General features: G+C 39.7%; 1 protein-coding gene across 1 annotated transcript in view; it reads right to left on the bottom strand.

Annotated features, from left to right (window-relative positions):
- Cpvl (carboxypeptidase vitellogenic like) overlaps positions 1-24960 on the bottom strand; it is a 116872-nt gene that overhangs the window by 70335 nt on the left and 21577 nt on the right. The window contains exons 3-6 of the mRNA XM_069997229.1: positions 21739-21853; positions 20774-20832; positions 17058-17137; positions 11014-11080 (exon numbers count right to left, since the gene is read on the bottom strand). Coding sequence (XP_069853330.1) covers positions 11014-11080; positions 17058-17137; positions 20774-20832; positions 21739-21853 — 321 coding nt within the window. The remainder of the gene's footprint in view (positions 1-11013; positions 11081-17057; positions 17138-20773; positions 20833-21738; positions 21854-24960) is intronic.

The raw sequence follows: 24960 nt of genomic DNA, 5'->3' as shown, positions 1-24960 counted from the left end.
ATGGCTTTAAATGGCCAGTTAGGAAAATTAATGAATGAGGAAAGCTGGAGCTTCAGTGTTGTGGTAATCTCTACCACTTTCCAGACATTTCTAGACCATGTGTCATCTAATTTTGAGACCACATTGCTGCTATTAAAAAAGGCTTTTAACAATATGATTTTATCAATGCATCTATTTTTTTGAATGTAAGGTTTAAAAGAAACCTGAAAAGTCTACAAGCATTGACACATAACACAAGCATTTTGATCTGTAACCAGCTTTTGATCATATAAACAGATTTAAAGGTGCACACTGCCCTAGAAATGATGTATTCACTTTAGTCCCAAAAGAATGATTCTCAAAAACATCCATCAGTGACAGGCAAAGGTGAATGAGACATCCTTCTTCCACTTGATTTGACCTTGGTGCCAATTTGAAGAAACCCAGCTTGAAACCAGGTGACTCACCAGATGAACAAACCCTTTTGTTTAAGATGTAGAATATATCTAGGCACTGGTAGCTCATGCCTGCAAAATATCAAAGTAGATATGTGGCTCAAGTAAAAGAGTGATACCCTTGAACAAAAATTACTAAGCAAGAGCAAGAGGTTCAGTGTTCAAGGCCCCATACTGGTCAAAATAAAATAAAATAATAAAGTGAAACCTACCATTAACTTGACTTTTATATAAGTAAAGGGTATGAACACTCTGGACCACTCTCAAGAGTCCTTTGTGTGCCCCTTGTAGACAGAATTCAGAGGGATGAAGCTAAATAATAGATAGCACTTTTCATTTCTTGTCCTCAATCTAGACATCACATGTTAGGTCCTACTGATGTCTCTGTGCTGCCCTGTCCAGTATGGTATGTCACTGTCCATTTACTCATTATCTCCATACCACTAAGAAATCAGTAAGTATTGATTTGATTTGGATATGCTCTCTAAAGGCCGGAGGCCCTTCTGCAAATATTTCCATGTGCCCTTGTTCAGTTCTTTAGGGTGCAGCATAAACCTTGATTTTATAATATTAAACTCATTAAACAGTCAAATCCGTTTTCAGTTCTAAAAGAAAATATTGGCAAGTGCCCATGGACGGGAACTGAAAATAGACATTTGTTGTGAGCTCAAGAGTTAAAACAGATTGAATGCTATCTAATAAAATTCAGCACGTTCCAGGCCTTGAGAAATAATTGCATTCCAAGGACCTCAAGTCTTTATATCACTTGAAAGTCCCATTTACTCTATAAAGTTTTATGATTAAAGCCAAGTCTTTATGATTAAAACTAAGTCCTGGCCAGAAAGATAGACATTCAAAGAGCTAGGGAGCTTCTTTTCTGTTTGTTTAAGGTTATAACCCTAGAGATCAGCAGGAAATAGGAACAGGGATGTCTGACTCCCTTGTAGGGAAAGAGAATCTGCTCTGCAAGAGGAAGCAGGCCCTGGAGATAATTTAGTTCTGAGGAGGGAATTAGCTCCAGAGAGCAGGGCTGCAACCTGTCCCTATTTCTTGCACTGCGATTTTTGGGCTCTGGAGTCCGACTACATAGAATCCAGGTCTGCTTTCTTGAGTTTTTCATTGGTTGATGTTAGTCAAGCCTATTTTATCTCCTTGAGCCTAAGTCACCTCATTTGTAAGATGGGAGAGTAATAATAATAATAGCTGTTATTTAAGAAAGTGTCTGTGAGAATTAAATGAAGTAATATATAAAATGACACTCAGCAAAAGAATGCTCATAACGTCTCGTTCAGCCATTCAAAATGTTTTTTGGGACTTCAAATAAAACATGTGAGCCAAATATTCTTCAAGTTCCCTTCTAGCCACCAATTCATTGAACCCCGGCCTAGACTAGCAGAATAGTGATGGAGTCAGCTACACTGGACATTGATGAAAATGAACTAAGCAACTCAAGGGCAGTGATGGGAGGGAGGGAATGAGAGGGATAGAGGGAACAGCTAACACTAAGCAAAAGGAAACAAATGTACATACCACCCCATGGGGAAGAAATAGCTGTATTGTCAAAGCTTATAGAATTCACAAACTTTATATACCATGAAAATGACAATTTGCCTCATGAAGCTTAGAATGTGTTTGTGATCCTAACTAAATATCACTATCTCACAATACTGTGAAATTTGTGAAATTTATGTAATCACTTAATCACAGTAAAAAATTATATAAAAAAGAATAGTGATGGAGAACTATATAGATGATTGGCCTACTGGTAGCATAGTTCTCTAGTCCCACTTTGCATGTTAATGCTTGAGTCCCCTATTAGAAATATAGGCACTCTTCTCCATTCAAATACAAATTTGCTGAGAGTATACCACATTTGGCTTAATCTCTCAGAATTTATTATGATAAATTTATCTGTTGGAAACCAATAGATAAGTCTGAGGCTGATATGACAGACAGAAAAATTATGATAAGGATGTTTCCATTCCTATCATACAGAAGTAATACAGACAAGGAGAGGAAGATTGAGTGGGGGAGGGGAATCTGGGCATTCAATGGCTCTGGAAAAGAAATGGCCTGGGACATAAGGAAAAGAGGAGCAATGAAAGGAAGAGGAAAAGATGTTAAAGAGAAGTATCATTGATACTTTAATTTTATGTAATTAAAGCCTTGCACAAAACTACTTTGTAAACTTCCTTAAGCACCATGCTTACTATTGTATGCTACAAACTAAATGAACATGCTCTCATATACTGGGAGCCTACTATTTCAACCCATAATGAACCATGATGACTCCAGTAAAAATGATCAGGGTCAAATAGGACTTGTTTCATGCAAATAAGGTATTCCATTGATCTCGACAACTAGCACATAAATAACTTCTAAGTTTTGCCTGTGTTTGATCCTCAAACTAATCCTGGTTGCAAAACTGCTTATATTTTTAGTGTGTGTGTGTGTGTGTGTGTGTGTGTGTGTGTGTGTGTGTGTGTGTGTGTGTGTGTGTGTGTGTGTGTGTGTGTGTGTGCTGGTACTGGAGCTTGAAATCATGTCCTTGTGCTATCAGTTAGCTTTTTCACTCAGGGCTGGTGCTCTACCAATTTAGTCATACCTCCCCTTCCATCTTTTTGCTGGTTAATTGGAGACTTAGGGACTTTTCTGCCTGGACTGTCTTTGAACCACCCCAGATCCTCTGGCGTGAGCCACAGCTGCCCAGCAGAATCTGTCTTTTCTGCTGCTGGAAAAGAGGTACCCAGTTTTAACCACATATCCTGCCATTTTGGAAGCACTCCATTCCATTGCCATAAACACACACAAGCTTTGAGTTTGGGCCTCTAGTGGTACATGAAGCCAGCCATATGCTTACAGAACAATGGGCAGACTGCTCTATCCTGATGCCTTCCCTTCCTTCCTTCCTTCCCTTCTTCCTTCCTCCCTCCCTCCCTTCCTTCCTTCCTCCCTCCCTCCCTCCTTTCCTCCCTCCCTCCCTCCTTTCCTTCCTCCCTCCCTCCCTTCCTTCCTCCCTCCCTCCCTCCCTTCCTTCCTTCCTTCCTTCCTTCCTTCCTTCCTTTCCTCCTTCCTGTGAGAACGTCTTTGCTCTAACTTGTAGGTGGAGCTCATGGCTGCTGTAGAAGAGCATAGCTTGTGGCTGTGCCTCAAGAACAAGAGCTGTCTCACTAATAGTTACTGGCTTGGAAAGGATAACACTTATAAAGAAAGTTAATTATGGGAATTAAACACAGCTTGTTTCTTTTTGAAGTACATTTTTTCATGCCTTGAGGAGGGTGATTTACAGACACATTTGTCTCTCTTTAGAAAAAATTAATTCCAGTTGGTGTTCTGGGCAGAAATGAAGAGAAGGGAAGGAGACAAAGCAAGTTCTTGGTGCCGACTGCAGGCCCACACTACTCTCTCTGGATTGCTGTGCCTGGCTCTCACAGCAGGGGAAAGGAGCCTGGGATGAGTCCTGACACACTTTGCTGCTATCCATATAAAACCTAAGCACAACTATTTTCTACTATTCACTTGTGAGCTCCCTCTTCATGGACCAAATCAATGATTTCTATGACTTTGCTGGGAATGAAGTTCAATGGTAGAACATCTGTTTAATATGCTCTCTATACTTTGGTTTTGATCACAAGCATATCACACACACACACACACACACACACACACACACACACACACACATGCATATTCACATACACACTTCAGAAATAATACACAGAGAATAGAGGAGGCAATGGCACATCTCAATAATGAATGAGTAGAATTTCTATGCACAGTTCAGCTCCTGTCTACATGCCTTGGGCCATATGCTTTGGAACCCTAATAGATTAATCTAACTTTTCAACATGAATGGTAATAATAGGCATCGTGTGTTGGGGGTTCACCACAGCTGGTCACAACGCTGAATATCTGAGGAGAATTTTCTAATTAAACACTCAAAACAACACTATGCAGTAGGTATCATTATTATTTCCAGACTCCCTACACCAAAGTAAGGGTTCAGAACAGCTGTTCCAGACCCTTTGAACACCAGGCTACCCTCATTAATAACACACAAGTGCAAAAGGCATGAGACCCACTGCATTTGCACTGAAAAGCAGAAAACCATTTCCAAGACTATTTTTTAAGAATGATTCTGAGTTGAGTGGTATTATTAGTTCAGCCTCCCTAAGAACACAAGCAAATTAATAGTTCAGAAGACAAGGGTTTTTCTCTTGAAAAATCAGTAACAACTTTGATGGAAGAGGAAGAGGAGTGCTTGTAAAGAGGAGGATGGACTTAAACTATGTTTAAACTACAATAACATAGAGATGCAATAAAAGTAAGTCTAGGTGACTGCAGTTGAAAGTCTTTCTAATGAAGGAAAATATCCTTAAAAGTGATCTAATTAAAAAGCAAACCCCTTTGATTGTAAGATGGAAAGCAAAGACTCAGAGAGTTAAGAATTTCCTAGAATCATCCAGGTCTCCTAATTATTAATCCAGAATTCCTTCTACGTCATGCATAGAACCACTAGGCAAGAAATGAAGTAGACAAGTCAAATCCTTCACCCTAGCTTTGGCAACTTTGCTGAGCATTCAACATTATAGTTAACAATATCACTACATATTTCCAAGACAAGGGAATATACAATAAGCAGTTCACTTTTCTGTTCGAGGAGGAGATGGGCATTTATCAGGATCATTGTCAAATGATGTGAGTGTTGCTTCCTGCCCATTTCTCCAACCTGCTTCTGAAATTAGTGAATGAGGAAGAAACATCAGGGGATATTGCTAAAACTCCTAAATAACCCCAATTGAACAACTGGATATAAAAAACCATTAGTATTATATGCTAAGAAATAAGAATATCCTCTCCAAATAGTTTATTTTTAAGGCATTTTTTCATTGCTATTATAAAGGTGATGGACAGAGTGGTTACAGTTATATAAGTCAGATAAAGAGTACATTTCTTTTCTTTTTGAGCAATGTCAGCCCTCTCCCAGTTTTCCCCCATCCCCACCCACAAATTGTACAGTATAGAATACCATTGCTGCATTTGTTCACACTCAGTCCCACCATTTCTGTGCTCTCCTTACCTTCCCAAAGACAGATAAATGAACAAACAAGACAAAAGGAAAAGAAAACAAAACATCAACAAAGAAAACAAAACCTTCTTGTTCCCATTTCTCAGAGTTGATGTTGATAAATATGACTTCATATGATCAGATGAACATAGGCATTGTGCCTCTGCTATGTCCAAATAGTTTGTCAACAGAAGAAGAATCAAAGGGGTTCCATTAACTTGGCATTCTCTTAAATGGAGCCTTCACTTCATTCCCTTAGTGTGTACATTTGTTGATGTGCTGGATCCAACATCCTTCCAGCTTCCCCTTTTGGATCACACTTGAACTGTCCTCTACAGGATATGACTCATCGCTCACAGTCAGGCCTAATGGTTCAAATGGCGAGGGCCTTTAGTGTGATCCTCCCCTCCCAGGCGTTAGAGAAGGCCCTGGGCACTATACTGACCATTCTTCATTTGATCCTTCCCACCCTAGTTGGTTTTTTTTGTTTTGTTTTGTTTTTTATTGTGAAAATACTGTACAGAGGGGTTACAATTACATGGGCAAGATAATGAGTACATTTCTTATCAAGCATTGTTGCCCCCTCCTTTGTTTCCCCTTCCCATCTCCCTTCCACCTTCCCCCACCCTCCCACCCAGCGCCCCCCCTTTTTTTTTAACTAGTTCATTTTTTTAAATTGTGAGAATACCGTACAGAGGAGTTACAATTACATGGACAAGATAATGTGTACATTTCCTATCAAGCATTGTTGTCTCCTCTTTGTTTCCCCTTCCCATCCCTTTCCATACTCCCCCCACCTCCACCACCGGATCCTCCCCCCCCACCAAAGTTGTAAAGTTCATTTTTCAACATAACGACTTGTACATCTCATTGTTGCAATGGGTCCACCTGTATCCCTAGTTAAAGGATTTGTTTTTGCCCTTACCCTCCACAAATTATACCAACATCAAATACAGTGAAAGCAGGAGTTATACCATGGGGGAGGGACATACAAAGCAACATAGAAATCATTTTATAAATATGTTAGAAACAATTGCATGAAAGAAAAATAACATTTGAATACATATCTTAGTGTTCATTCCCCTAACATCAACTTATCTGACCTTTCCTGCTTGACTCAGACATATACTAGTTATTGCAAATAAGGGAAACCATGGGACCTAAGTTTCTTTGGGCCTGGCTTACTTCACTTAATATAATTTTTTCCAAGTCTTTCCCTTTCCTAACAAATGCGCCCCACCCCTTTGCAAAATTGTAAAGTTTGTTTTTCGACATAATGACTTGTACATCTCATTGTTGCAATGGGTCCACCTGTATCCCTATTTAAACAATGTGTTTTTTCCCTCTCCTTCCCCAAATTATACCAACATCAAATACAGTGAAAATGGGGGTTATACTGTGGGGGAGGAGCATACAAAACAACAAAGAAATCATCTTATAAATATGTTAGAATCAATAGCAAGAAAGAAAAACCATTTGAGTCCTTATCTTGGGGTTCATTTTGCCTAACATCAACATATCTGATGGTTTCTGCTTATCTTAGACAAATACTGGTTATTGCAAATAAGGGAAACCATGGGACCTATTTTTCTTTGAGCTTGGCTTACTTCACTTAACATAATTTTTTCCAAGTCTTTCCATTTGCTAACAAATGGGGCAATGTCATTCTTTCTGATAGAGGTATAGAATTACATTGTGTATATATACCACATTTTCTTGATCCATTCATCTACTGAGGAGCATCTGGGTTGGTTCCATATCTTAGCTATGGTAAATAATAATGCAATAAACATAGTTGTGCTGGTAGCTTTACTATATGGTCTTGTTTGTGATCATTCGGGTAAATGCCCAAAACTGGGATTGCTGGGTCATAGGGAGCTCTATGTGGAGTCTTTTGAGGAAATTCCATACTGCTTTCCAAAGTGGTTGAACAAGTTTACACTCCCACCAACAATAGCCTAGTTGTTGATTCTTGAATGATTCTTGAATAACAGATGATTTACTGGGAATAAGAAACTGAAGGAAAGACAATGTCACCAAATGGAAAGAACTAATCTGAGAATGAAACGAGGAAGCTCAAAGCCAAGGAGAAAGATCAGATGAGCTTGAGAGACAAACTCATGATGAAAGAAATTTGGCCTGTTAGGGAATGCGTACTAGTAGTAGGGGGTTGTGATAACAAGGAGGATGGGGAAGAATGAAGTCAAAGTACATTGTTTGCAACTATAAAAATAGAACAAAAGAACTTGTTTTAGAAGAAGGTTAGGTGGGAAGGGAGAGTGATAGAGAGGGTGAGATTGATTGGAATATATTATAAACATGTGTAAACATAACAATGAAATCCCTTCCCTCTATAGCCAATGTAAGCTAAATAAATAAAAAATGAATGAATAAATAAATACAGGAAAGGGCAGGAGAGAAAGAGGCTTAATATTCTTTGAGGTCTAGGGCATCTGCTGAAGGTCTTCCATACAGATAAAGGAGGCAGGAAGGCAAGAAGGCAGGCAAGCAGGAGGGAAGGCACTCAGGCAGGTAAGGAGGAAGGCAGGAAGGCAGGGATGCAGGGAGGGAGGGAGGGAGGGAGGGAGGGAGGGAGGGAGGGAGGGAGGGGGGGAGGGAGGAAGGAAGGAAGGGAGGGAGGGAGGGAGGGAGGGAGGGAGGGAGGTTGATTTATTGAGGACCATAGTACTGCTGTACTAATTCTGAAACCATTGGGTTATTGAGAAAGAGAGTAAACAGGATACTCTTGGGAACCATGGTCCTTGATGCAGGAGATGGAATCTACAAATGTACAATGGAGAAGGAAGAGAGAAGAATTTCAATTATGGGTATCAGCATGAGGTCATTTTGTTTCTTTGCTCTGCCCATATCTAAAATAAATGACCTCCCAGTAGCAATGAATGCACTTAGTGCTTAAGACTTGGCCTTTAAATATCCCTCATTACAAGGAGTTGGGATTTCTTCAAAAGATGACGAATACCAGACCTAGGGCAGGGAGAGAACAAGATGTTTCTGGAATACATATGCTTACCAAAAGAAAGAAAGAAAAGAAAGAAAGAAAGAAAGAAAGAAAGAAAGAAAGAAAGAAAGAAAGAAAGAAAGAAAGAAAGAAAGAAAGAAAGAAAGAAAGAAAGAAAGAAAGAAAGAAAGAAAGAAAGAAAGAAAAGAAAGAAAGAAAGAAAGAAAGAAAGAAAGAAAGAAAGAAAGAAAGAAAGAAAGAAAGAAAGAAAGAAAGAAAGAAAGAAAGAAAGATGTTCAAAACCTACATGGTTCAGGAATAAAGGAAAGAGGACCCAGCTTGAAGGACTATTGACCAAAATTTGTATATAAAAATTGAAAGCCTGCCCAAGCAGAAGAGTTCACTAGCTTCCATCTGAAAAATAGCCAACAAAAAGACAGGCTGGAAGCATGGCTTAAGTGATAGATTGACAGCAGTGCAAAACAAGCAAACAGAACAAAACACAAGCCCATGTGTTCAAACTTCAGTGCCACCTCCCAAAAGAAAGAAAGAAAGAACAAAAGAAAAAAACGAAGAAAAAGAGAGAGAAGAAAAGAAGGAAAGGAAGGAAGGAAGAAAATATGAAAATGCTTGAGTCTGCAGTTTATTTTCATAATAAAATGAAGACAATAAATGAAGGGGAAATTTTCTCTACAGAAAGCTAGATAATATAGATAAACAAAATTAGAAACAGTATCATTGTATAACCTCCAGGGCAATTACAGGTTCAGGCAGGAAAATTAATGGTTCTAAAAGCACTGGGACTTAAAATTGGATAGTAAAGATACTCAAATGGTCTTATCTATTAATTGCTAACAAAATAGATATGGTTATAATGGTGAGATCTAGAAGATACAATCTTCAGGTGATTGAGCTTAGTTTTGTCATAAAAAGGCAAACTGAGAGGATGTGGATGTCCATACCAAGATGCTAGAGAAAGCCAGGTGCTGGTAGCTCACACCTGTAATCCTAGCCATTCAGGAGGCTGCGACCTAAAGATCACAGTATGAAGCCAGCCCAGGCAGGAAAGTCCGTGAGACTCTTATCTCAAATTAACCAGCAGAAAACCACAAATAGAGTTGTGGCCTTGAGCAAAAGAGCTCAAGGACCTGAGTTCAAGCCCTGACTGGCAAAAAAGAAAAAAAGATGTCACAAAAAATATATTTCATTTATATGGTATTCTTGGGAAATGTTTTCTCTTAATCTAAGTACTGAGGAGAATCAGACAAATTCAGAATTTGGAACATTCTTCAAGGTATTTTTTCTTGGCTTCCCCAATGTCTTTGTAAATGTCAACAACAAAAATGCACATGACTGTGCTGGGGTTTATATAGTTCAGTGACAGTGCCTTGCCTAGCATGCATGAGGACCTGGGTTCGATTGTCAGCACTGCTTTAAAAAAATCTGTAAAAGACAAAAGGATTGACACAAGCAAACTTGCTGTGCTTGTCTTAACATGTGATATTCTGTTGAGCAGAGGATTAAAAATTATGTTATACAGGACATTTGGGGAATTACATGAGTAATATTTATTTATTTATTTATTTATTTAGTCAGTCATGGTGCTTGAACTCTGGGCCTGGGCACTTTCCCTCAGCTCTAGAGGGAAAGGCTAGAGCTCTACCTCTTGAGCCATGGAGCCACTTCTGGTTTTCTGAGTGGTTTATTGGAGATAAGAGTCTCACAGACTTTCGTACCTGAGCTGGCTTTGAACCGAGATCCTCAGATCTCAACCTTCTGAGTAGCTAGGATTACAGGCGTGAGCCACTGGTGTCCAGCTAGCTCTAGTCTTGAGTGGAAAAGATGGTAAGGGACAGTGTCCAGGCCCTGAGTTCAAGCCCTATTGCTGGGATGTGTGCGCATACATGCACACACACATACACACACATAACCCACAAGATATAACATATTATTTTCTAAGTCAACATAGGAAATGAGATGTCTTTGGAGAAATAGTAGTCTGGAAATTCCTCCTTTCTCTCCCCGCACCTCCCCCAGCCATCAATCTGCTCTACTCTCCTTCAAGAAACAAAGAGTAAAGGGGAAAGTTTTGTCAGAGATGAGAAAACCCTGACTCCTATCAGCTAACTGGGTAATTCTTGATATAGGCTGAATCAATATTAACATAGAAAGCTAGGCATTGGCTCTGTAATTCTGGCTTCTCAGGAGGCAAAGACCTGAGGATTGAGGTTCAAAGCCAGGACATGCTGTAAAGTCTGTGAGACGCTTATCTCCAATTCATCAGCAAAATCCAGAAGTGGAGATGGAGAACGCTAGCATTGAGTGAAAAGGCCAAGCAAGAGTTTGAGGCCCTGTATTAAACCTGCGATACCAACGCAAGTAGATAATATATGTATAATATAATGGATAACATATGAGTATTAACAATATTAATATACACATACATATATCTATTTATACATGCATATATTTTTAAATAATCTGCAATTGTCAGAATATATTTCAGTCTTGATGGTATTTGAAGCCCTCAAGAAAACATGATATCAACTTACCTCTCCAGTGGCATAGAAATCATTGTTTCTGTACTCAGGAAACAACTGGAAAAACTGAGTTAGTGCACTATAAAAAAGAACAATAAAAATGAATCAGAAAATGAATCAGAACCATTTAATGTGATGCTCCCAAGGTTTCATACTGGAAATACATCATTCTCCTGTGAGCTCCAATAGGGTATTCTTTTTAAAGTAGACAGTTAGAAAACATGCACGGGCTAACTCTGTGCTATTAAGCTTAATAGTGAACATCAACACTCTGGGCACATTTCCAAATCTGGGGGTTACCATTTTGGATTATGTAGCTGTGGAAGGAACCATCAATTCACCTACTATTTAGCAATTTTTATGCAAATCTTATGACCCCATTGCCCCAGTTTTATGAAGAAGACAAGGGAATTTTAGTTGCTTACCAACCATTAGGGTAAGGAGCTCTTGAGTGTTTCTAATAGGGTTTCCAGAATGTCAGGGTTCTAATAAGAACTGAAAAGCTGAAAAATGACTACAGTCTAATGTGAATCTAGAAAATGACTACAAATACCGAAATAAATGTACAGTAGCCTCTGTGCTCAAAAAGAAAAAAAATCACATTTACTTAAAAAAATGTCAACAGCCACTTCTGTGAGTTATGCTGAAATAGAGGTCAACAGACTCAGGAATTATTTCATAATAATAATAAAAAGAAGACTTTGAATGATTCCCTACTTGACCAAAATCTTTCCAAAAAGAAGACAAAAACTGGTGAAAATCAGGCGTTCCACAAAATCTTGTGACCTAGAGTACCATGTCTAATAGAGGTCAACAGACTCAGGAATTATTTCATAATAATAAAAAAGAAAACTTTGAATGATTCCCTACTTGACCAAAATCTTTCCAAATAGAAGACAAAAACTGGTGAAAATCAGGTGTTCCACAAAATCTTTTGACCTGGACTACCATGTCTAAGAAACTTAGCAGTTTTTTTTTTGTTTTTTAGCAGCTTCCACCAAGAGAACAGAGCTACAAAGCATCCAGGGAAGATGAAGAGAAAGAAGTTTCTGAAAATTCAGGAAAGGGAGAAAGTTCAAGGGTTGCAGAGAGGCAAAATTGGATCATTATTATATACCCACTATGATCTTGGATGTACTTAATTTTCAAAGCCTCTATAAAAACTCACGATGAAACCCTACTGTAGGGTTTGGGTGCACTCTTCTATTCATTATTTATAGTAGCAACTATTTATTATAGCAACTAAATTTGGAAAGTCGCATTTTATAGCTTCCCTGTTAGCTCTGGCAATAAGCTGCCTTTAGAGCAGAGATAAAAATAGGAGTTTATTCTCCACCCTTTCCTCTCCATCTTCAGACAAAAAAATACATCCCTTTCTCTCTCCCTGCTTTTTAGAGTGGTACCACGTAATTTAAGTTAGTAAATTTCACTTAAGCTTTATGCTTTACCTTACAACTTATTTGCTTACAGCATGAGTTGGAGAGTTATTAGGGTTGACAAGTTTAACAAGTAAAAATAAAAGGTGTACAATTAAATTTGATATACAGTAATAGACATACTTATACTGGGATAATAGACAATGTCCCGGTATAAGTATGTCAAAATATTTCTTAGAACATACATACATTTAAGAAAATATTTATTGCTTATCTGATATTCAACTTTAATGGGGTATTCTTTGTGTGTGTGTGAGTGTGTGTGTGTGTGTGTGTGTGTGTGTGTGTGTGTGTGTGTTGTTTGCTTGGATGACATTCTACTACTTCAGCTAAGCTTCAGGTTTAGTGTTTTTCTGAGTAACTAGAGATGGATTTTTCTGCCCTACCTGACTTCAAGTGGTGATCCTCCAGGCCTCATGTCTTCTGACTAGCTAAGACTACAGGCATGAGCTACCACTAACCCTGCATTCTCTGATTTATCTGATAATTGAAATAGAAGATAATTTAAATAGAAGGTTTCTTCAGGCTAAAAAATGCCAGGCTTCCCTAACTAAACTTTTCAGAAAAGAGTCTACTTGAGGATATTGTCAGAGTTTTAATTTCACAGATAAATAATTTCAACTGAATTTTTTTATTTCAACACAGCCTGGGAATAAAAATGAAAATGGTAAAATGATATATTTTAAAATGAAAATGGCAAATTTAGTAAGTTATAACACCTGGCCAATTAACTGTATTTTAAATAGCACTAGAAGCTGGTCTGATGGAGGAAAGCAAAATTAAACAAATGATATGCAAGAAGATCAAGGCTACGGTTATGGTTTGAATCTTTAATTTTTCTACTTTAAATTTGTATTATCCTTAAGTAGTCGTTTAAAGAGGGTTCAATTCAACATGCCAGTTTATGAGTACAATGCATCATGATCAATGTCACTCCCTTCAGCATTTTCCCACATCTCTCCAAGCCTTATTCATCTCCTCATGGTTGGGGCTTAACTGTCTTCTTTGGCTCTTTTGCTGGAAGCTTGGTCCCCAGTGAGGCAGTGGTCAGAGGTGGGGCCTCTGGGAGGTGAAGGATCATGAAGGCTTCAATCTCATTTATGAATTCATAGCTTACGGGGCTATTGGGAAGTAGTAGAAACTTTCCCTGGATGCCATTATATGAGCAGCTTTGCTCCTCCACGCACCCCCATTGTGTCTAGAGACTTAGGAACCAAGTGATCACAGACTGACACCTCTGATGTATGAGCCAAAAGAAATCTTTCCTCCTTTAATGTGATTTTTCCCTGGTATTTTGACACATATCCAAATGAAAGCCAAGCAGGTGTGGCTACAGCTCCTCACGGTGGCGGAAACACATTGGCAACAAGAATCTGAGTGGTCTGGTGATGTTGGAACAGGGCCTCTTTCCGTTTGTTCCATCTCCCAGGGAGCTGTGCCATGGCTCTCCCATCACCATGTGGTCCCAGGGTCCTCTCACGCAATGCAATTTGCATTGGTGGGCAGATATGTCTGAACAATCAGAGTGTTCTGGTCACCAGCCAACATGGAGATAAACAGTAGCAGCACCTCCATTAGGCTCTGAGAAGACAAGTTCAAACACACCACTGGACTCTGGCAGGGCCAGGTTAGCAGGGGCTGTAGGCTGGCTGAGCTGTGGACTGCTATACCACCAGCATCAGGAACAGTGTCTAGCTCAGAGTGTGTACCCACTGGTGGGGCATAGATCAGCCATGATACCCAAACTGAAGTTAGTACATTTATTATGTTTTAGTACTATTTTCTAGGGAGATGTTGTGGCTCACTAGCATACATTAAATAGGAAGAAACGAAACAAAATTTAACATCTTGCTAGTGAAAAAAATGTATTATTGAGCACACACACACACACACACACACACACACACACAGCTTAAATGCAAATGCTAAATTCTTCTCTAGGAGGCTATTACTTGCAGCCAAGCACTATTAATAGGAAAAAGGAATAGGATTTTCAGAACAAATAAGGAGAGATGGATTTCAGAGGGAGAAAAAGAAAGGTCTACTCTTTAAACTTGCAGTAGCCCATTTATACATTTCAAAGAGACCTTCTCCTTCCAGACACCCATCTGGAAAGCCAGAGAGAAGAATGCTGTCACAAAAGGAAATGAAGAGTGTAAACCATAAAGGAAACAGCTGAAATCAGTTTTCTGCACTACTCTTGATTAGCTATTTTCCAGTTCTAAGAGCCTGGAGCAAAAAAAAAGAACTAAAACAGTTATAAACAATGGATGCTTTGAAATAGGTTCCCTTTACATGTCTTGTAAGAGGAGATGTACCAATGTCAGCCATAAATATCCACACTGAGGGGCAATTAGAAGCTGGAAGCATCTTTTGGGGAGGGGAAGGATGGAGGCTTTTCTGTGCTCTGTCTTATAGGGGATTGATGTATTTCTTTAGTAGAGAAATTCTGCCCTCCGGGTGTTTGCTAGTTAAATAACTGAGCTTGTTTGGATTTAAGCCAGAAGAGAGGGTTGGTGTATGTGGTGGGGTGAGAGTTGGGGAAGGTTTTCTATTGGAAGACTGACAGCAAATAGTGCTAAGTGAGAGACAACTCTCAAGTAAACTTCTTAGGACATCACAGTCATGTCTGTGAGCTAAGATGAAGGAAAGGGATCCTCTGTAAGAATGAGGATCAGCTAACATGTCTCCGGGATCCACTGTACCAGAGCACCCGGGTATTGGAACCTGACATCTCCTACAAGGACTGAATGTAAATATCAAAAGCATAAAATACTGCAGGTGCTGGTGGCTCAGGCTTGTAGTCCTTGCTACTAAGGAGGCTGGGATTTGAAGATCATGGTTTGAAGCCAGTCTGGTCAGGAAATTCCATAAAAGTTAAAATGGAGGTGTGGCTCAAATAGTAGAATTTTAGTTGTTTTTTGTTTGTTTGTTTTGTCAGTGATGGGGCTTGAACTCCAGGCCTCAGTGCTGTCCCTGAGCTCTTCATCTCAAGGCAAGCGCTCTACCACTTGAGCTACAGTGACACTTCTGCTTTTCTGGTGGTTAATTGAAGATAAGAGGTTCATGGGCTTTCCTGGCTGGGCTGGCTTTGAACCATGATCTTCAGATCTCAGCCTCCAGAGTAGCTAGGATTACAGGCGTGAGCCACTGGTGCCCAGCTAGCTCTAGTCTTGAGTGGGAAAAAAAGGTAAGGGACAGTGTCCAGGTCCATTGCTGGGGTGTGTGTGCATACATGCACATATACACACACACAATCCACAAGATATAACATATTATTTTCTAAGTCGGCATAGGAAACGAGATCTCTTTGGAGAAATAGTAGTCTGGAAATTCCTCCTTCCTCTCCCCGCACCTCCCCCAGCCATCAATCTGCTCTACTCTCCTTCAAGAAACAAAGAGCAAAGGGGAAAGTTTTGTCGGAGATGAGAAATCCCTGACTCCTATCAAATGCACTTTCCTTTTAAGATTGGCTCTTGAGTTTGCTCATGAGGTGAGATATTAGCCGAAAGGGAGCTGGGTGGCTGGGGGTAGGGGGAGCTGGTTAATTCCTCCTGCCCAATAAAGTTCTTTCATGATACTGAAACAAGTGGTATCCCAGCAATCAGAAGGAATCCAGGACTTGATCTTTAGTAGCAATTTATAGACTAGAAAAATGTGACCAAATAACACAGGTCAACTTATTTTTAAGACTGTTCCAGAAATAGCTATAATGGATGTAAGAAAAAGAAGAAATTATGTACACCATGCTCAATCAAGTTGTATATCTTTTTCTTTTTTCTTAGGCAAAAAGAAAGTTTTATAAGATGAAGGCGAGAATGAGAGAAGGACTAGCTCATAAGCTTTTTTCAACCTGGAAAATGTGATGATCGTGAAGCTAGAGGGTGGGAAGTTGTCTCTGAAAGCCACAGCACTGACAGTCCTAGAAAAGAAGACAAGTGGATGTCTGGAAAGATGCTGTCTACTGGAAAGCAAAGGCAAACTTAAGTTTGGAAAACAGGAGAAAACTACAGAGCATCTGGGTGAAAGGTTTGAAAAATAATCTTGGTCGAAAAATTCCATTGGGCCTTTATTGTCTCTTAAAGGACAAACATTATAATTTTGCCTTAAAATCTTGTTGCTTTCTTTGCTGGTCACTCACATAATTATCAATAATAAGAACAAAGTAGAGAAGAGACTGTGTGTGTGTGTGTGTGTGTGTGTGTGTGTGTGTGTGTGTGTGTGTGTGTGTGTGTGTGATCCTCGTGTCAAAATACTTTTTAAAACTTTTGGATAATAAAGACCAATCATTGCTGGGCACTAGTGGCTCATGGCTGCAATCCTAGCTTCTCTGGAGATTGAGATCTGAAGATCATGGTTCAAAGCCAGCCCAGGCAGGAAAGTCCACTAGACTCTTCTCTCCAATTAATCACTAGAAAACAGGAAGTAGTGTTGTGGTTCAAAGTGGTAGAGGGCTAGCCTTGAGCAAAAAAGCTCAGGCCCTGAGTTCAAGCCTCATTACTGACAAAAAATAAAGAAGACTAATTATGAATAATCCTACCACTAGAAGAACTTTCCTAAAAGATATAGAGATAGAAAATGGTTACTCTGAACAGACCAGGAGAAAGCCAAGCCCTTTACCTGTACAAGTCTCGTGCCACATCATCCTCACTGACAGCATATCCATGGATATTATCAGTAAAACTGAAACCTGTGCCCACCTGAAAAGAAATCAATGAGTAAGTGTCAGCACAGAGACATACATGCCTAGTAGGTCTTCGGTGAAAGCACACACTGAGGAGTAACCTCATTTATTCTGAAGACATTGGGCTTTTCCATCACCTCAGGTGTTTTTAGCATCCTCCTGTGAGGAAGAAAAAATTGTCTTCCCTGGTCTTGGTTTTTGAAACCTCTGGGTGTATAGCTCTGTCTCTAGACTGGATATAAAAGATATTTGTGTGTGGCTTTCTTCTTCTTCCTTTCTTTTATTTGTGAGAAACATGGCCATTGTACCATTTCATCTTCAATAAAGAGTTTAAAAATAAAACCAATTTATAAACTATTGCTTCATTCATAGAGACAAGAAGTTTGAAACTAAGATTATTGTAAGATATAGTGCCATATTTCTAGAAATTCACAGATAATTGAGATGTAAATTGAAATAAGGAGCTCTGAGTGATTTTTCATGAGTGATTTGGATAAGGAATGTAAGCCTTGTGAAATAGCAATTTTAAAAGTGTATTTCCCTAAACATACAAAAAAACAAAGTATTTAATTCACTTTTTCTTTAAATAGGTAATTTTTTGGGGGGGGGGGTCTGGTCGTGGGGCCTGAACTCTGGGCCTGGGTGCTGTCCCTCAGCTCTTCAGCTCAAGGCTAGCACTCTACCACTTGAGCCACAGTGCCACTTCCGGCTTTTTTCTTTTTGCTTATGTGGTGCTGAGGAATCGAACCCAGGGCCTCAGGCATGCAAGGCAAGCGCTCTACCAATGAGCCACCTTCCCAGCCCTAAATAGGTAATTATATACTAGGAAAATGTACAGCTAATAAATCAAGATAGAGGGCAAGTACATTGACAGTTTTTTCTTCCTTTTTACTTGTTTTCTCTTTGAGCCATATGAAAGTAAAATAAGTCAGAGGATAGTTCAAGTAAAGATACTCTTCACCTGTCAAAACTGACCCTCACCTCTTCTTCTATACCAACTGAAATCAATTTCAGGAAAAACTTATGAAGGTAAATATCACTTTCTGTCTCAAAATGAGCTGTTCTGTTTGCCTTGGTAAGGAAAGGACCTCAGCTTTGGCTTTTTAACCTAGAATGTTATGTGACAGATTAGGGATATTCATACTAAATAATAATCTGTAAAGTAATATCTTCACTCAGACCACCGGTGAAAACACAAATCTCATCTCCTGGATGCTATAATTCAGGAACTAGGACATTTCACAGGGTGCAAAATGAGGAAAGAAAAGAAGAGAGCCAAGAAGATTCCCCAGCTCAAGGATGATGAGACAAAAATAGCAGAAAAGCTAAGTCTCAGAAAGGGATTTAAATTCTTTTTTTTTTTTTTTTTTGTCAGTCGTGGGGCTTGAACTCTGGGCCTGGGTGCTGTCCCTCAGCTCTTCAGCTCAAGGCGAGCGATCTTTCACTTGAGCTACAATGCCACTTCTGGTTTTCTGGTGGTTTATTGGAGATAGGATTCTCACGGTCTCTCCTGCCCGGGCTGGCTTTGAACCTCGATCCTCAGATCTCAGCCTCCTGAGTAGCTAGGATTACAGGCGTGAGCCATAAATCCTATTTTTAAAAGAAAACAACCCTGCCTCTATTTTCAATAATTTTAATAATTTTACTGTGAAGGTGATGTACAGTGGGGTTCCCGTTTTGTAAGTAAGATAATGAGTACATTTCTTTTCAAACAGTGTTAGTCCTTCCCTCATTTTCTTCTGCTTTCCCTCCACCCCCCCCCACTCCCCTCTACCCCCGAGTTGCAAAGTTCATTTCCAACATAGTGTCTTATGACATATATACACAATGGACTTCTATGCTTCCATCAGAGAAAAAAATGACATTGTCCCAACATAAGGAAATGGGAAGACTTGGAAAAAAATCATATTAAGTAAAATAAGCCAGACTCAAAGAAACATAGGTTCCATGGTTTCCCTCATTTGTAATAATTAGTATATGCTTAGGATATTTCTAGCAGTACATATGACCACATAAAATAATGCTAATCAAAATGATCTCCACAATATGGAAACAAGAGGGTTTCTTGGTGTGGTTTTGTCCTTTTTGTTTTAGTGTACTGTTTGCAGTTATTTCTTTTGTCTTTCATTTTTCCCCTCTGGTTTATTCTTCATGGTCACTGTTTCTGATTTCATTGCCCTTTTTCTTGTGACCCCACAATCCCACTTTTGGGCATTTTCCCAAATGACCACAAACAAGGCCATACTAAAGCTACCAGCACAACTATGTTTATCACAGCATTATTTACTATAGCTAAGATATGGAACCAACCCAGATGCCCCTCAGCAGATGAATGGATCAAGAAAATGTGATACACACACACACACACACACACACACACACACACACACACACACACACACACACACACACACACACTGGAATTCTATGCCTCCATCAGGAAGAATGACACTGCCCGTTAGGAAATGGAAAGACTTGGAAAAAAATTATACTAAGTGAAGTAAGCCAAACCTCAAAAAATAGGTCCCATGTTTTCCCTTATTTGCAATAACTAATATATGTCTAGGACAACCTTACCAGACAAGTAAAAAAGGTCAAAAGCTATGCACATATGACCATAGAAGATGGTGCTAAGAGAAATGAACTCCAAGATAGAGACACAAGAGGTTTTATATTTGTTGCTGTTGTTTTTAATGTACTTATAATGTACTATGTTATTTCTTTTGTTTCTTTCATATGTTCTTCCCTATTGGTATAACCCCTGTCATTGTATTTGATTCTGGTACCCTGCATCTTGTATATACATTTTTCTAATTTGGGGAGGGGAAGGGAAATAACAAAATGCTGAAACAAGGCTGACCCATTGTAATAATGAGATGTACAAGACACTAGTTAAAAATGAACTCTACAACTTTGGTGAGGAAGGGAGGAGCTGGGGAGGTGGGGAGAGAAGGGATTGTGGGAAAAAAACAAAGGAGGGGGTAAGAATGCTCAAGAGGAAATGTACTCATTACCTTACTCATGTAACTAACCACTCTGTACAGTATCTTTACAATAAAAATATATAAAAAAGATTGAAAAAGTTATCTGATTTGGGGAAGGGAAGAGGAATCACAGAAACAGTGAGACAAAGGGTGAACCAATGCAACACCTATCTCTATTTTTTTAGAATAGAATCATACATTGCTTTAAATGGAGTCATACAATGTATACAATGTCAGATACTATTCAAAGTCACTCTGTTATACAAAGTCATACACCTTTAAATAGAATCATGCATTATAGAGTCATACATGGCTTAATGATAAAGATGCTTTCTGAGAAATACATCCTTACTGAACTCCATGTTGTAAGAACATGATGAATACACTTCCATGAACCCAAATGGCACAGTCTATTTCTTGTGCATTTACTACTGTACTGGGTTCAGCAGGCAGGTGGAGCACAATGGTAAGCATCGGTGTAGCTAACCATACATAAACATTGAAAAGAGATAGTGAGTATACTGAATGATAGAACATTTCAGCTCCAATATAAACTTATGGCCCATTATTGATCAAAATATCATTATTTAGCACATGATTATAATTACTTGAAAGGAAACAGACAAGACAAACCAGACTGGTATTTTAGAGTGTTGTATGGTACTCACTGGATTATCAATATAAAGCATGGAAAATGTGGTAGTCCAAGAGAAGTGTCTGGCACGAACTATGAAAATAAAGAGGGAGTTAGACTGATTTACAAGGAAACATTGAAGGTAAGGCTTTACTTGGTTCAGGGCCCAAGACACTCTATGGCTTCTCAGGAAGAGGAATCACAGACCACATCTGAACATTACTTCCCTCCCCTCTTTACCTCCCTCCTCCTCTCCCCTCCTTTCCCTGCTCTCTTTTTTTTCCTTTACTTTTTTTTCTACCCAGGAGCTTTCTACATCTAAGTGGAAGCCTGGAAAGCAAACCCCATGCAAATGGTTCATGAAGAGCCAATGCAATCATGCCTGCCTTTCCACTTGATTAATCATTCCATCCCCGGCACCCAGGCCTCTTGCTCTCTTCTTCCCACCCAACATGGAAGAGAACAACTTAAATAATATTGGCAGGAGTCACCAATGAGTTCATACCAGGAATTCTGACCCAGAGAAAATAAACAATTTCTTTTGAGAAAAATGATGGAGATGATTCTGGGTTTTAGTGAGATTCCTCCACTTCACCCTCAACCATGCAGCTCTCTGCTAAACTATTTAAAGGACCTGAACCATAAAGTGTTCCATTTGTGTGAATAATCAGGGATACAATTCCCTTATTAGGTCCATGCACAAGGGCTCTCCCAACTAGTAATATAAATATCAACAATACTTAAGTTAGCAGCAGACTTTAAGAAAATAGCTTAGAACCTTTCACCCAAATTTCAAGGAAGAAAGTTAAGCCAGGCTAGAAACTCATTCGTGTAGCTCCTCCTTCTTGGATACACATTGCCAGAAATTTGTGTTTTTATAATCTGGAACTCTCAAGCTATTCCCAGTGGTTCAGCATTCACTCTGAATTAGTTTTGGAACCAGACAAAAGATCCAGGCAAAATACTCTGCACAGGAAACACAGTCCAAACAACACTTACCGGTCATGTTCCTGGTGACAAGATAAGGTCCATGCTCCACAAAGAGTCCAAACATGGATGAACCTCCGGGGCCTCCCTGAAGCCAAAGCACAACTGGAGCATCATTTGGCTCTATCTAGAGGGAATAGAGGAACCAGTGATAATCAATGGTGTGCACTGATGGCAGGTGTTACTGAGATCCTTGTGGCTGGGCTCCACCTTCCAACACAAGTCTCCCCTCCATGGGAGGAGGGGAGACTAACTCAGGTGGAGGCCATAACCAAGAACCTGGAAGACAAGCACCACAGGCAATGAGGGCCTAGGGTGCTGGTGGGCCCAGCGTGGTCTGGACAGCAGCCTTGCTGTGAGAGGCCAGCTCTGGTGATCACTTCTAAGCACTAGAACATTCGATGACATAACTAAAGAATGTGGACCAATGGTTACTGTATAATAAAAGCACAATAAAGTGTGAATGACTATCACACTTTTTAAGTACATTTGTAGAAATATTCTCAAATATGTGTCCTAGAAGTCTGGCATAAGTATGTTCATGGTAATTTTGAAAAATAAACATTGGAAGCCAGGTACCAGGGGCTCACGCCTGTAATCCTAGCTACTCAGAAGGCTGAGATCTGAGAATTGCAGTTTGAAGCCAGACCAGGTAGGAAGTTCATGAGACTCTTATCTCGCATAAACTACTCAGAAAAACACCCTAAGTGGCGATGTGGCTCAAGTGGGAGCGTACTAGCCTTGAGCAAAAAGAAGCTCAGGGACAGTGCCCCGTCCTAGAGTTCAAGTCGAAGAGGGGGAAAAAATGGATCAGAAAGAATGACACTGCCCCATTTATTAGGAAATAGAAAGCCTTAGAAAAAATCATATAAAGTAAAGTAAGCCAGAACCAAAGAAATATAGGTCCCATGGTTTCCCTTGTTTGCAATAATTGGTATGTGTCTAGGATAATCTTATCAGATGAACAGAAAAGCTCAAAGCTATGTACATATGACCATATAAGATGATGCTAAGCGAAATGAACCCCAAGATATGGACATAAGAAGTTTTTCTTTATTGTTGTTTTTAATGTACTGTGTGATTTTTTTTGTTCCTTTTGTATATTCTTCCTCCTATGGTATATCCCTGTTGTCACTGTATTTGATTTTGGTACCTTGCATCTTGTATGCACATTTATCTAAGTTGGGGAGGAGAAGGGGAATAAGAAAATGTTGAAACAAGGTCACAGGATGATCCATTACAACAATGAGACTCACAAGACATTATGTCAGAAATGAACCTTACAACTTTGGGGGGTTGGGGGAGGTAGGGAGCGAAGGGATAGTATGAGAAAAACAAAGGAGGGTAACAATGCCCCACAAGTACTCATTACCTTACTGATGTAACCTCTCTGTATAGCATCTTCACAAGAAAATAAAATTTAAACAAAAATGGAAACTACCCAAATGTTCATCAACATGATTACAAATAAATGAATAAATAACTGCATGAATAGATAAATATTTAGTGTACACACTGCAGCAACAACAAGAAAAAGAAAGCAGGTAGAAACAGTAAGATCACAGGTCCACATACCAGGTCTTCCAAGCAATGCTTGTAACTTCAAGCATTGGCAACAGCATCAGGAGTTAAGGGTTGAGCAGGACCTGCCTCACACACCACTGGAATTTAATCCTAAACTTTAGTGGCCCCAAGCTGGGTGAGTACATGCAGCTGCAGAAGCTCTCTGGACCTCACTTCACTAAACTGTAAAATAGGGATCAATCATTGCTGCATACAATGGATGGATGATGGGAGGATTAGGTGATTTACTTCTCATAAAGCCCAGCAATGGTTTGTGATATGTGTTCAGCAATGTTCTCTGATACTGGAGTGAATAGATGCTAGAATTTACAGATGGCCTGAGTAGGGAATGGGAGTGTAGGGAAATGGGTTGTTTGGTGGGTTTTCCTTGTTTTTCACTTCCCATGCTCCTCAGTCACTTCTTCACTATTCAGTTCTCCCGATTCACTGTTTCAGTAAATAAGTCACATGAACTAGTCACGTGATTGAGCAGGTCTTGCCTGATGCATCAAAGTAAGAAACATTAAAGACAGTCTTTCAGAGCCGTTGGGCTCTGGACCTGGGATCCAGGCATGTTGTTGCTCTGCTTGGTCACATAACCGTCATGACATCCGGGTCCTCTGATTCTTCCCACTTAAGTTTCCTCAGCTGACAAATGGCTTCTGATCCCTACCTCACAGCCTATCTTAGACACTGTTTTAAAAGTGTGCATGAAATCACGCTACAACAAGAATAACCAGTTCTATGTCAACCTGCCAGGAGCCCTGATGTGTGTTTTGTTTGAATATTCATGTAGTGTTTTCCTCTAGATCCTCTAGTGCTATTTAATGCGAAGTACCAGGACCACCTTCTATTTATATACACTCAGCAATGAGGCCAAATGCCAAATACTAGAAAGTAGAAAAACTATGGGTACCAGAAGGAAGTGACCCCTGTTCCTCTTATCTTCCAGCAAGGGTGAGATGCTGGAGTTCAATGGTTCCAAGGAACAGCCAGGCCCCCACTTGAATTTCTAGGGCCATGGTGAGCTGCGGTGAGTTAGTGATTTTCTAGTAAAGCTACTTATTAAAACAATGTGGAGGGGCTGGGAAGGTGGCTCAGTGGTAGAGTGCTTGCCTTGCATGCACGAGGCCCTGAGTTCGATTCCTCAGCACCACATAAGCAGAAAAAAGCCAGAAGTGGTGCTCAAGCAGTAGTGCTAGCCTTGAGCTGAAGAGCTGAGGGACAGCATGCAGGCCCAGAGTCCAAGGCCCATGACTGGCAAAAAAAAAAAAAAAAAAAAAAACAATGTGGAGAGCTTTTTGTCTTTTTGACAAATACTTCTGCATGGGCATAAATCCCAACGACTGTAATTCCTATGGCTTGGAGTAGGAGCAGGAGCCCTCCACCTTTCTCAAAAGCTCCTAAGAGGTTCTCATGTGTCTGGAGGACTGAGAATCTGTGAGGTAGACAGATTGTGTTTACTCTTTAGGATGCCCATGGCCTCTGGTCTTCACCCACCTCCTTATTTTCCATGTCCCTTCCTGTGACCTGACAGGAGGAAAGGAATCTTTGGGCTCTTGAGAAAAAAGAAAAAAAAAATTAGTGGGAGAGGCCACATTACAAACATCCCCATGGCAAACACCTTTCTTAGGCAATTGTAAAGCTTAGGACTCTGCATTCTTGGAATGC

Source organism: Dipodomys merriami, unplaced genomic scaffold (assembly GCF_024711535.1).
Source record: "Dipodomys merriami isolate MVZ:Mamm:240054 unplaced genomic scaffold, mDipMer1.0.p SCAF_5, whole genome shotgun sequence".
NCBI lineage: Eukaryota > Metazoa > Chordata > Mammalia > Rodentia > Heteromyidae > Dipodomys > Dipodomys merriami.
This window is presented reverse-complemented; position numbering and strand designations above follow the sequence as displayed.